Source organism: Periplaneta americana, chromosome 9 (genome assembly GCF_040183065.1).
Source record: "Periplaneta americana isolate PAMFEO1 chromosome 9, P.americana_PAMFEO1_priV1, whole genome shotgun sequence".
In the NCBI taxonomy this organism is placed as follows: Eukaryota; Metazoa; Arthropoda; class Insecta; order Blattodea; family Blattidae; genus Periplaneta; species Periplaneta americana.
The window spans coordinates 86,648,659-86,665,436 of record NC_091125.1 but is presented as its reverse complement, the minus strand read 5'-3'; the positions used below and the strand labels follow the sequence as shown (position 1 = coordinate 86,665,436).

At 35.6% G+C, this 16,778-nt stretch overlaps 1 protein-coding gene across 2 annotated transcripts in view; it reads right to left on the bottom strand.

The window, feature by feature from the left end:
• The window catches only part of Ptp10D (Protein tyrosine phosphatase 10D), a 268,680-nt gene that overhangs the window by 34,715 nt on the left and 217,187 nt on the right, over window positions 1-16,778 (bottom strand). For both annotated transcript variants that reach the window (XM_069835210.1, XM_069835211.1), the window contains exons 11-17: window positions 9,403-9,540; window positions 7,593-7,698; window positions 7,008-7,171; window positions 4,332-4,634; window positions 3,308-3,589; window positions 1,259-1,356; window positions 716-910 (exon numbers count right to left, since the gene is read on the bottom strand). In XM_069835210.1, coding sequence (XP_069691311.1) covers window positions 716-910; window positions 1,259-1,356; window positions 3,308-3,589; window positions 4,332-4,634; window positions 7,008-7,171; window positions 7,593-7,698; window positions 9,403-9,540 — 1,286 coding nt within the window. The remainder of the gene's footprint in view (window positions 1-715; window positions 911-1,258; window positions 1,357-3,307; window positions 3,590-4,331; window positions 4,635-7,007; window positions 7,172-7,592; window positions 7,699-9,402; window positions 9,541-16,778) is intronic.

Below are 16,778 nucleotides of genomic sequence, written 5' to 3'. Positions count from 1 at the left end.
ATCAATGGTAACTGTAATTTATTGTAATGTAAAAATCAACACTCGAAGTATTACAAACAACTGGTGTCTCCTTGCACCCCTGCCTGGCAACGATATCCATGTCAATTCAGAAAATATCCTGCGCTCTGTAGCAGACGAAAGAAAAAATAATATTGTGCATGCGCTGTTCACGGTATGCCAAACCACAAAACCAAAGTTCCCAGCCGTGTCCTCAAAAATGAAACAAAATCTAAAAATTTTATTCAAATTGAAATTTAAAAAATTATCCATTCTTCGAAACAGCTCGTATTATGCTAAAAATATAATTTATCGCGACAATATTATTTTCGCGCCACCGGCGTGGCTCAGTCGGTTAAGGCGCTTGCCTGCCAATCTGAAGTTGCGCGCGGGCGCGGGTTCGATCCCTGCTTGGGCTGATTACATGGTTGAGTTTTTTTCCGAGGCTCTCCCCAACTGTAAGGTGAATGCCAGGTAATCTAGAGCGAATCCTCGGTCTCATCTCGCCAAATACCATCTCGCTATCACCAATCTCATCGACACTAAATAACCTAGTAGTTGATACAGCGTCGTTAAATAACCAACTAAAAAAAATCATTTTCGCATATTATCCTATCAAAGAAATGAAGTTTATTACACTGTCGGATTAGCAGAATCAAAAAAGACTTCATGAACATGTTTGGAGGTGATGGCAACCAACCATGAAGTAGGCTCTTACCTTTCCTGGAACAGACTCCATGGTAGTGAATATGGCAGAGACTGGCAGTGAACGACGCAGAACCGATGATTCTGTGCCAGAACGAACCACCACTGTGAAAGTATAGTTCCTGTGAGGCTTCAAGTCTGTCAGAGTGATGGAGTTACGCAGGGTCAGATTCTGGATCAGGACATCCTCTGTGTTGAGGTATTGTACCTTAAATCACAAAACCACGTTCAGTATAATACCATTCTATCTCAGCATTCACTCATTCAGTCACTTGCTTGTTCGCTTCCTCACTCACTATTTATTATGATTACTTATTATAAGAGCGTACCTCAAGTTGAAAGCTTACCCATACAAGTTCCAGTAATTTTAAAAAATCCATATTAATTACTCTAAACTACGTAACATAAACTTATATGTTTATTCCAATAGCAAAAATGTAACTTTTGTAGTAACAAGAAGATTATGTCAAATTTCTAAATACAGAACACAGAATAATGGCTCAATTAAATCAAAGCAATATTAAAAAAATGTTAAACTGCTGAAAAGTGCACTTACCTCAAAGGCATTGTATTCCCCCTCAGGCAAATCCCACGTCAGTGTGATTTCCGTGTCTGAGATGTAGGTGGCATTTATTCCAGTTATTGACTCAGGATCTGTAATGTAATTTTAAGTCGTAAAACTACTGAGTAGTGGGTGCCAAGAATAGTTAGACGAGATACTCTTTCAACTATATCTTTCATTGCACATTCTTTAAAATAAAAATATGTTTCGAAAGTTCCATGCCACAAATTACGAGATATATGGAAATATTTCGCTTTTGCCATTTATCTCTCTCCCTCTCTTTCTTTACCTCTGTGTCTCTACCTATAACTCTCCATCTCTACCTTTGACATACTCTCTATTTCTGTCTCCATCATTTCCTCTCTATCTCCAATTCCCTAACCTATCTATCTTCGTCCTCTCTCTATCTCTGATTTTCTATCTCCAAACCTCTCTGTCTCTCTCCACTGTTTGTCCTTCTCTCTCTCGAACTCCCCTCTCTCTGTTTCCTTTCTTTAGCTTTGACTATAGCTGCCTTTACATGTACGGACTTGTCTGCATGTCTCAATGCACACCATCCAAAACATCAGATGTGTGCCATTGTGAATGTGATTATTCACCTGCAGTCAGGTATGGTTTTAAGAAGCACAGGCAGATGCGTGGATCCGTTGCAGTTGATGGTTCTGGGCACTCTTATCAAATGATGTGCCACACCAAGTCACCACTGTTGGTAATAGCGCATCTCAAAAGCTTTTACAATTTCCACCAAGCCACGAGCCACGCAAATGCCCATACTTGCACGCAGGTTACTGCGTTTACACGTATACACTTACAAAGGGCGCATCTAACTGGAGACAAGTATGTCATTAAAGTGTTTCTCTTTTTTAAAATTTCACGGAGTTATCTGCTTATAAGTCTCCTGTTAGGTATGGCCGCATTAGTCCACCGCTGTGGACTAACTTAGCTTGCCTGACCGTCGAATAAGTGGGTCCAGGCTCAAATCCTGGTTGGGACAAGTTGGGTTTTTCTGAGGTTTTCCCTCAACCACTTAAAGCAAAATTGCTGGGTAACTTTCGGCATTGGACCTCAGGCTTATTTCACCTTCATTAGCTTCAGTTTCATATATCATCTTAATAGTTTCAGATCAGACGTGATTCCAGGATTCGTCTACAGGTGTCATCTGTCTGGAAGGGGGGGGGGGGGTTGCACAAATCCCAGGAAGCTGTAGGGACTTCTACAGTAGACTACAATAGACTGGTGAGTATAGCTCCCTCAAAGAATGCAGCAGAACGCAAACACGTGAATTGGTAACAGATGCCATCAATCAGAGGAGGCGGAATATTAACAAGAAGATGGAGAGACGTTTGCATAATTCGTCAGAACTGGATGCCATAGCCGAATCGATAAAATGGCACCAAACAGTGAATCACGTACTTGAAGAGTGATTCTAAGGACTTCAAAATCATTTCAGTACACAGCCTACAGGCCTGCCTCCAGAAGTAAACGAAAAAGGCCCACATTAGACCGATGGTTTAAAGGTTGCTTACATATTTCCAAACCTCTCTCTCTGCCTCCAACTGCCTCCCATTCCTCTCTGTCTACTTCTCTGCCATCGTCCTTCCCTCTCTCTCTCTCTCTCTCTCTCTCTCTCTCTCTGCTCTGCTCTGTCCTTTCTCCTGTGCCTCCAAACTCTTTCTCTGCTGCCTTTCTCTAGCTATGGCTCCCTACCCCAAACCTCTCTCACTTCTCTACTTTCGTCCTTCTGTGTGTGAGACTGTTTTTATGTCTCTTTTTCTCCCTCTCTCTGCCTACATCCTATCCTCTCTGCCTCCAACACCCATTCTCTCTGTCTCCCTTTCATAGTTCTGACTTTCACTCTCTCTTTCTCTACCTTTGTTCTTCTTTCTTTAACTGTAACCTTCTCTTTCTTTTTCTGCATCCGACTTCTCTCTCTTCGTCCTCTCTCTTTCTCTATCTCTGCCTCTCTCCATCTCCCTTTGTCTCCTAACCTTACCTAAACAAATATAATAGAAGACAAAATGTGCTGACTGCAATACTACTTACACAGTCGGTCTTGGCGCAGTAAGGGCTGGCTGGCTACGCCATCTGACACAGTCCACACTGTGATGTTGTACAGTCGTCCAGGCTTCAGACCTGTGAAGGTCACCTTCATTTCCGTGTCATTGGCTGCCTTCTCCTTAACAGGGATGCTGGGATCACTCAGCATAAATCGGTAGTGATCAAAATGAGATGATGATGCAGGAGTGGGGGTGTAACGCAGCGTGATGGAATCCAACTGCTGAGGATGCTTGTTTACCACCAATACCTCCGACTGGATAAGGGGCACTAAAACAGTTATCATGCAGTTACAGTCACTTCCTCCTGCTACCAATATAAAAGAGGGTATACACTTCACAGTAATTTCTTAATTTTGAATTGGAAAAATTATGCTGCATTACAATATGTAAGTTTTTTCTAGCTACATATAAATAACCTTACGTACTTCTTTATTTTTAAGGCCGCTCAATATCCAGTATCAGATTCACTGTAGTCTTGTGTCTTATTGTGTCCAATATCATTTTTCCCACTCTTTAGTTCCTAATTTGAGCTATAGGTGTCAAATAATAATATAAACGAGCGAGTTTTTCAATTTCCGAGATTTTGTAATGCACTTCACAAACGTGTATTGTACAGTATTTCTTGCACGATAATAAATTTCTTAAATAATATTTTAAAAAATCTTAATATACAGTACCTATTATGTTAGACTATGAACAGCTGACTGATTCTCAACAAGAAGTTTATTGTAGGTGGCGGTAGATGGCAGAAGTAGTTTTAATTACAACCCTAGAGCAGTTATTTGTAATATTTCAACACACTTAACTAGGTTGGCAACTCTGAATTCTGTAAAATTAACTTCCAATATGGAGGCTGTTTGCTGTAACGATGAAAAAACACACTATCGTGCAAAAAAAAGATAATTAAGAATAAAACGCTCAGTTTTTCTTTTAATTATCTATATTGATAATGTTGAAAGCAGCTAAATATACCCACTAAGAAATCTAAAGCAAATAATACTAAAACTCACTGGTCCTTGCAGTTAACTTGGTGATGTCACTGTTTAGATGATAGGACACGGTGTGCATCTCAAACATATATTTGACTCCAGGCATGAGGTCTCCGATCAGAACTCGTACCGGTTGCTCCTCAGAACCATGTGGGGCAATGGGGTTCTGCTCTGTGATGTTCTTGGTGCGTGGTGCTCCCTCGTCACCTTCTGCTGGCCACCATCGAACCACATACATCTCCACTCGACCCTCTGGTCGAGGCCATTCAAGGGTCACATTTGTTGAGTCAATTAGTGGAGCAATGTTAGAGACAGGGTTTGGTCCTGTAACAGAATACAATTCGTATCATATGAGGTATCCTTGACTGTGAGAAAGGATATCGAAGATAGTAAACTATCACAAGTTATCAAACATTGCGAACACGACCTAGCTACAGCTCAACAATTATATGAAACTTTTTTTATCACTTACGACATTTCGATTCCTGATTTGTTAGTTCATATCTTCGTTCTAACTCACTTCTCATCATAAAAGTACGGGAGACTTGATCACAACAAATTTTAACGCAATTTTTTGAAGGTGCAAAGCCAGGACTGAGTGATGAAATTGTTTATATTTATAATATGAAACTATGAATTTAATTATAATACAAATATGATTAGGCCACAATACTGAATACAATAATATTTAAATACGCATGTTCTTAGTTTTAACTTATTTATATTTGTCAAGAGGATGCTAGAGAACATTTTTTTTGTGTTGCTATGCAAATTGGAAAAAAAAACTATTTCCAATCCATTTTTTAACAATTATCCAACTTCAAACGAAAAAACTTTGTGCTTATAGATTCTTTGAGATCAGTTCCATTTAATGTACTATTGCAGGAAAACTGAGGATTATTTTGTGTACGAAATTTGATTGCCCTGGTTGTATCAACATTAAGTAGTAATTTATTTGCACTGAACCATTCATTAGAATTAACACTGTACTAGAAGTGTTTATAAAGTGATCGAATTGTTTACATGAGATAATAACACTTGCATAGGTGCTGACTTCGAAGGGCAAGGTACTTTCTGCCCCCTCAACTTATAGAACAAGGAGCATCACTCTGCCGCCTCCCCTCACTATAAAATTAATACAGAGGCCATGCCCTCCAAAAAAATTCGAAGAGAGATTTCTGATATTTAAAAAAAGAATTAATTTGTTTGAAATATGAACTAGAACATATGCTAAAAATGGTTATTTCAAATTCATAAAGAGGGCCAGCTACTCCAATGAATCAGTTAGTGACGCAACTCACAATGTCTCCTCCCTTTCTTCCTTCCTGCATTTAACACAGGTGAAACACATGATGCAACAGTAATTCCACTTCTTTGTCTATGATCCACATTTTTCTAGTTCAGTGTAAATTTTTTAACTATTGCAATTGAACAGTAATGTTCATAAGTAGTCTCGTGAGTATTATCAAGCGGAAATAATAATACGGAATTAACAGTTTCATTAACAGTATGTTCGACTATATTTTTACCTAATATCAGTCAACAAATTATTATTAATGTTCAACATCTTTTCATAAACAATTAAATTCGTTTGAAATTTAAAAGTAACTACTACTAATACTCAGTTTCAGTGATCTCTTTTGTGAGATCATTGTCGCAGATGTGTGTTTGTTAAGTGATCAGCGATTGCGATGTAGGCCTAACTATTGATAATGGATACATTTTTAATAAATAAAAAAATAAAAAAAATAAAAAAAAAAACTAAAATGAACTGAAACAGAATAATAAATTGAGTTATAGTATTGACAGTAAAACTAGTAGCTCATGTTCAATACTGCTGCAAGGATCAACGAAGGATGAACAAAGCAATGAAAGGGAAAATATAGTGCATAAGAGCCGTAGTTTTCAACCATATTGGGTTAAGCAATTTCCATACATATTATGTGAAAAATCTGATAATGTTATTTTCTGAAAAATACATAACGACATGACTGAGTAACTTTGTGACTACTGTATTCGGTATATTTATTTCCACTTTTTGTTTTATATTTGGTAAGTAAGATGTAAACCAATCGAAAATCTCATCTATAATACCATTAAATTTTAAATTTTTACCAGTATATGTTGATCTAAACACTACTTATCATTTCCTTTTCTTCTTTTTTTTGTTTTGTTTCTTTATTTCTCTATGTTTATTTCTTTTCACATTTCATTTCTTTTGTCAGCATTCCTTTAACTTTTTTGTGCTTTTTTATATTTCTTTCTTTTATAGTTTTTATTCACTTAAAAACTGTTCAGATTTACAGCAGTTTATGATTCTTATTTAGGAATGAATTTTAAATACTATTATAGTCACTATATATACTATAATAGTATTTAAAATTCATTAATATGTCACATCAACGGACGTGTATACGTCACCAAACATCGTAAGATGAATATTACACTTATTTAGGAATAAATTTTTATTCCTAAGTGATATTAGTGTTAAAAAGTTTAGTAATCAAAATGTATAATCAAGATTCTTATTTATAACTACTGTTGAAGAAAGTTTCAGAATAATGCTAACTATTAAACATTTCAACACAAGCTCAAAAGTTTATAATGTTCGCACAGAAAATATGTAATACATTTGTATAATTGCACTTTCTCATTCCCCTATGGCCACTATTCGTATACATTTACTTGGATACTCACGCACAGTCTGTGTCACCTCCTGGGGCTGGTTGCTCTCAACACCATAGCTGACAGTGTTCACCTGAATGCGGTACTTCTCTCCTGGAGTCATATCCTCCACCACAGCCTCCTGTTCAGTCACTGACGACAGCTTCACCCACTGGTCATTGTCTTCTGTCCTGTACCTGGAATACAAAATGCACTGTTAGCAGAACCATTAGAGCATTGTTTTCATGTTGAGGGCTATCCAGAAGTGAGACAATCCAAGATTATATTTATGACACACAAAACTGGCGTTTTGTCAGTCCTCAATTGGGTACCTTCTAAAGGCTTTGATTTACTTACTTACAAATGGCTTTTAAGGAACCCGAAGGTTCATTGCCGCCCTCACAGAAGCCCGCCATCGGTCCCTATCCTGTGCAAGATTAATCCAGTCTCTATCATCATATCCCACCTCCCTCAAATCTATTTTAATATTATCCTCCCATCTACGTCTCGGCCTCCCTAAAGGTCTTTTTCAAAGGCTTTGATTTAGAATGTCTAAATTTGTATTATAAGGAGCTACTAGATATGCGTTACTTCAGGTAGAAAAGATGAAGCACTTACTTGATAGAGTATTCAGAAAAGATGGAGTCTAGAGGACGTTCCCAGCGCACAAGCACTGAATTACTTGTAACTTTCTCGATGCTCAGGTTTCTTGGAGGATGTGGAACTGAAACGAAGAACAATGTGTAACAATCAGCATATGTAGACATCAACTTATAGTATTGCCAAATAAGATTGCTTGGCTTTTTCTGCATGTTTCTACTTCCATGCATGAAAATGGCTTTATGATATTCTTATGTAGTCATGATGCCTACCCAGCATCGTGCTGAATTTGGGGAGCTACATTAGGTAGTGAAATCTGGTTTCGAAAATCAGCTATTATAGCTGGAAGTCATCATGCTAACCACACCTACTTCTGTAGTGGTTGAATGAACATTCACTTCTGCTGGGGCATGTGGAAGTGAGTCAAACAGCAGGCAGGTCGGCCTTTGCCCTTCATGGGCTGTCATCCCACGGATTATGTAGTTATGATGCTATTGATTAGTTTTGTGTTGATTGGTTCGGTAAACCTGGTTTCTTTAATGCAATTAATTGAATTCTTGTATTTATTTCTGAGGGGATTTTGTATTGAGCATCCTAGTTGCAGTGTTTTGAAAGTTTCAGGACCAGATTGACAAACTTTGCAAAGAATGTCTGTTATATTAAAACTCTGAAGACAGAAATCTGTTACTTAGTTACCATTCTTGCTCTTGTTACAATGTTTGAATTTTGGGCTCGTCATCTTTATCATATGACGATAATATGTGGAATTCATTTAGTATATTACATAGAAAAGTTTTGAACAACCAAATAAAAGACTGACTGAGACTGTAGGCCACGATATTTAATGAGGAAAGGAAGATAATGATTCAGTATATATACATAGTAATATTCTTTTCAGAGAGGTGCGAAATAGACCTACCTCGAAATGGTACACCTCAGCAATGTATATACAGCAAAATGACCTACAATTCTGGTGATGGAGCTGAGATACTGGGAAGCGAGAAGTAAAAGGATGAGTCTAATGAAACAATTTTTTTATTTGGTTATTTAACGACACTGTATCAACTACGAGGTTATTTAGCGTCGATGGAATTGGTGATAGCGAGATGACATTTGGCGAGATGAGGCCGAGGATTCGCCATAGATTACCTGACATTTGCCTTATGGTTGGGCAAAAACCTCGGAAAAAACCCAACCATGTAATCAGCCCAAGCGGGAATCGAACCCACGCTCAATGCAATTCCGGATCAGCAGACAAGCATCTTAGCCAACTGAGCTACGCAGGTGGACTTAATGACTATTCAATGTACCCAACATTAGTTTATATAAATAAATATTTTCCAGAAGCTGAATTTTACCACTTCTATATTCACATGTATAAGAAATTGTTTTCACTATTTCCAGTGCAGATGGTATGGCTAAGTGTTTCAAAGTTTCCTCGGAGAATGTAGTAATTATTAGCCTCTTTGACTGTCCCTCCTAGTCACAAAGGAAATGAAGAAATAGGAAGAGTACCTTTGACTGTTCGCAGAGCTGGTGAATGAAGGTGACGTGAGGACAGGAAATACTGAATTGCAGTAACCCTCAGTCCAGCTACTATACTTCTGGCTAGCTATACTGTACTTCCTCTCCCAAAGAAGCCATATAAAGTATATTTTATCGTCCTTAAAAAAATCAGTACCTCTAGATTGACTTTTGAATCAGAATATATCGAATTAAATAGAAAGAATGGCAAGCACTCAACCACTAAAGTCTACATTTGAAAATCAATGCATCAAGAAAGAAAACTCATACTGCAGCAACATATATTTTTATTATTCATACTTACAAACTGCCTGAAAGTAGTCATGCGGCTCACTGCGTAGGCCATGGCTGATTGCAAACACCTTCACTTCGTAGCCAGCACCTGGATACAGGTCCTCCAGAACTATCATCGATTCCGTTGTTATTGTGGTAACACTTTCACCTGTTTGTAAACACCTGGACCGTTAGTCAATTTTGACACAATCTTATTTACTATTAAAACGTAAGTATGAAAAGAAGCAAAACTCAGCTGACATTTACAGCCTTTTCTTTTTTCTCATTTCAGTGTATATTATGTGTATTAAACAATATATTTATGAAAACAGGTAGAAAATAGTTCTTTACAAAACGAATCAATATAGTATATACAAATGGCTTTTAGAGAACTCAGAGACTCATTGCTGCCTTCACATAAGCCCGTCATTGGTCCCTATCCTGAGCAAGATTAATCCAGTCCCTACCATCATATCTCATTCGCCCTCAAATCCATTTTAATATTATCCTTCCATTTACCTCTCGGTCTCCACAAAGGTCTATGGTGGGGTTTCGTAACAAACTCTTTTTTACAGTGATCAGTTGTTAGCACTTTGCTCAACTCTCAAGCTGGAGGACCACTCCTTATCAGCTGTTCGTGACTGTTTATTTAATCAATATTTACAGAAATTGTGATTTTCTCCTTTTTCATTCTCCCCTGCTTTCTTCATCTTTCTTTACCATTTCTCCTCTTCTTACCTACTTCTCACCCTCCTTCTCAATATTTAATTCAACTCTTTCTCTGCACTTCCTCTTTCTGCTATTTTCTATATCCACTTTTCTTCTCTCTCTCTCTCTCTCTCTCTCTCTCTCTCTCTCATATTTCTTACTATTTTTCTATTCCTTTCTTCTTTCTCCACTTTTTCTTTGTCCTACTCTTATTCTTTCTCTATCTCCTGCTCTCTCACTCTACTTCCTTCTCTCTTCTCTTCCTTACTATCTATCTCTTGTTCTCTTCTTCTATCTATTTTCTACCTCATACTCTCTTTCTATATCTTTTTTATTCCATTCTTCTCTTTCTCTTTGTCTCTTCCTACCTCCTGCTAGTTTAGTTTTCTCTATCTCTGTATCTTCTGCTCTCTTCACCGTTCTATCTCTATCCTCTGCTCTTATTTTCGATCTCTCTCTATATTCTGATCTCTTTATACGTCTCTCTTCATTCTACTCTTTCTTTTTATCTTTCTACCATCTGTTCTCTCTCTCGCTTCCTCCCTTTCGTTTTTATATCTCTCTACATCCTGCCCATTTTTGTCTCTCTACTTCATGCTCTTTCTCTCTCTCCTTCTTACTCTATTTATCTCTCTCTACATATTGATTCCTCTCTTTGTCTAACTCTCAATATTCCTTCTTTCTCTGTCGCTTTCCTTATCTTCTCTTTTTTTCCTCTCTTACCTCTTCTCTCTACCTCTATCTTCTTTCTCCACGTGTTTTGTCTCTATCTCCTCTCCCTCTATCTCTCATTACCTTCTCTAATTTTTCGTCTCTACTTTCTTTCTCCATCCACTTTCTCTTTCTCAACCTCCTCCTCCCTTCTACATTATTTCTGCCTGTTATTCTCTTCTTTCTTACACCTCTTCTCTATCTCATTCTTTCTACTCACTCTCTTTTTATCTACTCCGTCACCCTATCTACAACCACACAATCATTGTTGCAAAAATAGTTGGCCATGTTCAAGGAAACTCAAATGTTCACAGATTTGTTATAAAGATTGTATGGTATATTAACATCAGATATGCAAAAAACAAAATTATAAAAACAACATTTTTAAAATACCGATATACAACGTACTTCAGTGGTTACAAGTTATCATGTTCAATATATGAGACGGTTTAAACTGCATTCTTTTTCATACCCATCTACCTGCCGCCAATTCAACTCCCTGACGTTCCCACTTTGTTTTAAATGTTAATTTATGAAGAGTCAAGAAGCACGACGTATGACAAGTCTTTTTTTTTGTTTAACAACGCTGTATCAACTACTAAGTTATTTAGCTTCGATGGAATTGATGATAATGAGACGGTATTTGATAAGATGAGGCCAAGAATTTGCAATAGGTTACCTTACTGTTTGGGAAAACCACGAAAAAACCCAACCATGTAACTAGCTCAAGAGGGAATCAAACCCACGACCAAGCACAGCTCCAGATCAATAGGCAAATACCTCTGCCGACTGAGCAATGCCAGTGACCCTACCTCTGCCGACTGAGCAATGCCAGTGACCCTGACAGGTCTTCTAGGTAAGTAGTATCACATAACTAGATGCCTTAATTCTGAAAATTGAACTTATATAGAATTTCCATCGTGAAATTACATATCTGTGAGGTAATGTTAGATGACAATATTTATTCTAAGAATATGTTTGATGACATTTGGCGAATTGACCTCTTTTCCACATTTCTAACATTATTGTCAGCGTACTACCTTCTAATAAATAAAAAGAGAGTAGAAAATATGAAAATGTAAACAGTGGTGATATAAGCAACAAAAAAATTTAATGCCCAAATTTACGACAGTAGTCAAAAAGTTTTAAACACTATTTTAAAATGTTTTTATTAACTTACTACAGCAGCCTATTTAAAATATAATTTTCAGCAGTAATTGAATCACCCACATTTTCAATAATATTATTACAACTGAGTTTTGCTCCATCTATATAAAAAAATGTTTATCTTTTTTATTATTTTTTAACTTACCTTTGGTCATGCTCAAAATTTCACAAGAAATTCTTCACAAAAGTAGGCTCGAGAAAGGATGACAAGGATAGGAAAGAAATGTATCAAATATTGATTATGAAAATCAAAATCTGTCAATCACACCTATAATAAATTTCAGAGATAAAATCATACAATAAAAGAAAAAACATGAGCCATTTAGCAGTTTAGTAATTATTCGACATTGCACAAGAATGAAACATACTTAGTTTTATATGTTCGTTTTTGTGTGAGATATTGTGCATGTGTGTGTGCACGCAGTCTAAAAAGCTTCGTGTTCAAGCCCAAAAGAAGGCAACATTTTTTCAATCTGTCATAAATTTAGGAAGCCTTCCAAGGTCCATGCAGACTCTAGGGTCCTTTCCAAGAGTAGAAAACGGTCGAGAACCGAAAAACATGAGAACTTCGAAATATTTCAGTTAAAGAAATAAAAACAAAAATATAATCTGTGCTTATTGCTACAGTTTCTGGCTCAGTGTGAAACAATTCATTATATTATCTCAATTTAGTGTAAGTTTCCCTCCATTCACAAACCAACTCCAAAAGCTACTGTATGTAGTACAATTCTTTTTTTTTTTTTCCTTCCTCTTTAAAATTGTGTTTGAAAGAACTTGTTAAGATAGTATTTTAAAATATGCGCTAGTTGATATGACCAATATGACGCTGCAAACAGCATTCTTACCAGTGATACTTCACCAACCTTACAAGAGAGAAAAAAAAAATAATTTGAAGGATAAATGTAATACTGTACATCAAAACTGAAAGCCTTCTTTTATTATTTGTTTGATGGCACAGGGAATGCTTTGATTAATGTAATATTATGTAAATACTTAAAATTTATAAATGGAGGGAATTAAAATACCAAAACATGGGAGGAAGTAATTAATATAATCCATACTAATTAATCTAATAATTCTTTAAGCAATGCACTGCCATATATCTAAACTTTCGTCAAATACGAATAAGCTTATGTTGTTTGTTACTTCAGTAATATAATTCAAATGACAGACCTTTGGCATATTCAAAACCAACTTATTGATACAACAAATACGCTTCTGCAAGAAATTATATGCATAATTAACAGAACATTTAAAAAGAACATGAAAACATTTCAATGTCTGGCACAAAAAAAAAACACTACGTACCATGCTACTAAACCTTAATTGAAGTCAATCACTGCTAAATAGGTCTAAATGAAAATATTTCAACAACCCCTCTACCGAACACTATATTCTAATGATCATGCTGTTAGATGATGTACAAGTGTAAAATTAACAGGATGTATCATGCATTACAACATATTCATTGTACTACCAATACATGCAAAATTAATCTGAATACAATCATATTATTTCGTTGAGACACATTAAACCTTTAAATAAAAACCAATTATATACTCCCATCTTGTGTTAAGTAATTTTCTTTAAAATGTTCGTAGAAATACGAGGGATGTCATGAGCATATTAATATCACGATCAAAGTAAGACGCCCACACGAACACACCCCTTATGAGAGATGAGTCTTAACTCTCAGGGGTTAAACATTGTCATGATAACAGAACTCTGTTCTGTGAGCACAACATGCTAGACATCTTTTTTGGCCTGCAAGAAGTAGTAATCTTTCCTTATTAAACTAAAAAGAGGTACTGTAGTCTGATTGTTTCATACTTGGGCTGTGTGGCAATTGGGACAAACAGGCCTTCCACTCCCTTTTTTTCTACTTAGAGATATGCACTATGATACCACTCAATGACATTTCCTTCTCTGGACGTTAGTTACGAGTAAGTAGAGGCACTCAAAAGCTACTTTGCCACTTTGAGTACTATAAACAAACGTTCAGGAAAGAAAAAAATCGTTCTCCAATATAACAATGCATGGCTTCAACCTAAACATCTCTTTGGTTTCACGAAAGATCACAATGCGAGGTCACAAGACTGAAAACAGTGAAGGTGTCCATAATGCTGTGTCTCTTTACCTGTATGATGCCAAAATGGAGTTCTACCGCAAAAATGCATTTATTGGAATGGTGATTTTACAGAAAAGTACAGACAAATAAGGCATCCCTCTCCCATATAACTAGTATGTTCTTGTGGATGTCTCTTTTTCTCTCCCTCTTGAAGTAATATTAATATGTTCATGACTTTTGGTATGAGCCTCATGTAATAAGAAGCATCAGTAAACCTCTAGCTGAACTGTTTACTATAAAACATTTTCTAATAATTTCATAAAGTTAACCTTTTGTCATATTCTATGCATTTTAAATTAAATGTGTAGAATTCAAGTCTCCCGACAGACATATAATTAAAAGGATTACTTATGTTTTCCCATACCGATGGGATACTTCATTTGTTTGTTTTTTTTTTCTTTTTTATTTTATTAATTTTTTTTCATATTTAGAGATGAGCGTATGAAGGACAAGAGTAATGTTTCCATTATCGGTACGTTTTTACGTTTTTATTTATTTAATATCAGGAAGAGAAACAAAGTACATACATTAAATGACAGTGCCCAAAACAAGACCTTCATATTCTTATGCTGTTAAGCTTTCTAAACAGAGTTTATTATATTTTTTTTTTAATCAGATAAGTGAATAAAGTAACTGTACTGAAGCAATAATTTATTCAATCAAATGTTACTTAAATACAAAACAGGAAAAGTACATGTAATAATCACTGTAATTAAACTTCACTGTAATGTATTTGTTATAATAAAAGTTAATAATAAACGCAATTGCATAACTGCTGCGATGTAGAGGATAAATGCACTCCTACTTATGTAATGTTACACTGGATACATTGTAAACACGTAAGATAAACTGACTAATATCCTTGTTACTAAGTTACTTCAATAATCATAACCAAAAAAGTTCTACAAGTTTTATTAATAAAAAGTTAGTTTCAAATATGAATATAAATAACAATGTTTAAAAAATTAATGACTTGATTATACTCTATAGCAAGCAATAAACATTCTTAACTAGTTTAAATTCTCTCTTCTATTTGTATTTTGATTTTATCCCTCTTAGTTTCCAACATGTCCTTATCACATGTACTGTAAACTACTGTTAAGTTACTTATAAAATGTGAATATTATTAATTAATTTGATAAGAAAATTTAACATTTTTAACTTAAACTACAAATTATATAAATGTTCATGGATTATACTGTATAATGCAATTTTGTGTCTATTACTAATTAACAAATAGCAATAAAATTATACCTAAATTTTCTTAATTTCGGCAGAAAAAAATGTTAATAATATTATCGTAATAAAGATATAATGCAAAAAGATACATAAATGTCATGTTATCACATTAATGGTAGCCTATGTCATTGCTGTAGGTTCCTAAAAACATAGTCTACTAGTATCTGATTTTCAGATTTGTGTTTCAGCAGATTTTTCAATAATACACGTATTATAAATATTTCCGAAGTTGAAGATTGAACATTTAACATACATTCTGAAGAGCAAGGAGAAATATAAATTCTATTTATGGTTCAAAATTTTTTCATGTAATGCATTAGACTACAACGAAGAGTGTAAGAAAAGAAGAGTAAATTACTGGTACTCGTATTTACAAAACATACTTCTTAAAGTGCATGAAATAATAAGACAATACACACAAATAAGACAAAGTAACGAGTGCAGTTTTTATGATTACAATATCTAAAAATTTTGTCTATTATTGTGAATAATTTAACACGAACTTATTTCAATATTAAACTTACATAATGCAGAGTAAGCCAGCCAGAGCTAGACCGGCATCAGCGGAAAGTTTTATGCATAGTAACTGCTGCACCATCGCAGCGATCAGACCTCTTGCTCGCGTATGTTTCGTGTTTAGTTATGTAAACACGTTCACACAGTGAGGGTGCAGCTGTATACCGTATATTTGGAGTGCAGTAGTGTGTCCATTACGAAATATAGCCTTGAACAACGAGTGTTTACTTACGACAACTTTGTGAAATAAGAATCTTGGAGAACAGTTGCAACAAACTTCCGTCAGTCATTCCCTGATTCACCAGAGCCTTCTAAAGCTATGATTTACAATTTAGTGAAGAAATTTCGTACAACTGGATCAGTATTGGATAAAAAACGAACATGTGTGAAGCGTGTTCTCACTGAGGAGATGTTAGATGAAACTGGCCACCGACTAGAGAGAAATCCTACGACGTCATCTCACTGTGTAACTCAACAGGTAGGGGTGTCACAGTCTTCAATAATAAAAGAGTTAGGAAATTAAAATTAAAACCTTACAAAATTCGTGTAGTTCAGAGGTTAATGAAACCCAATTATCAGAGCAGACTTAGGTTTTGCATGTGGAGATGTGTAACCTGCCAGATATCACAAGGACGCCATTTCGAACATGAATTGTGAATTCGGTAAGTACATCATTACACAATACTAACTGCAAAAGCGCAGAATGGTTCCTCCATATATGGCAGCATCATTATGTATGAATCAGCCATCGTAAGTACAGTTAGAAGTCCAGTCCTGGCTGGTTCATCCTGCATATTTTATCACTAAGTTTAGCCATATAAAATTGAAATTACGTATTATTTAAAAATTTCACTAATTTCATTGTGAACAAAACTATATAATAATTATAACAACATTTTTTAATTTCGGCTACTTGTACTACTAAAATCGACAACTAC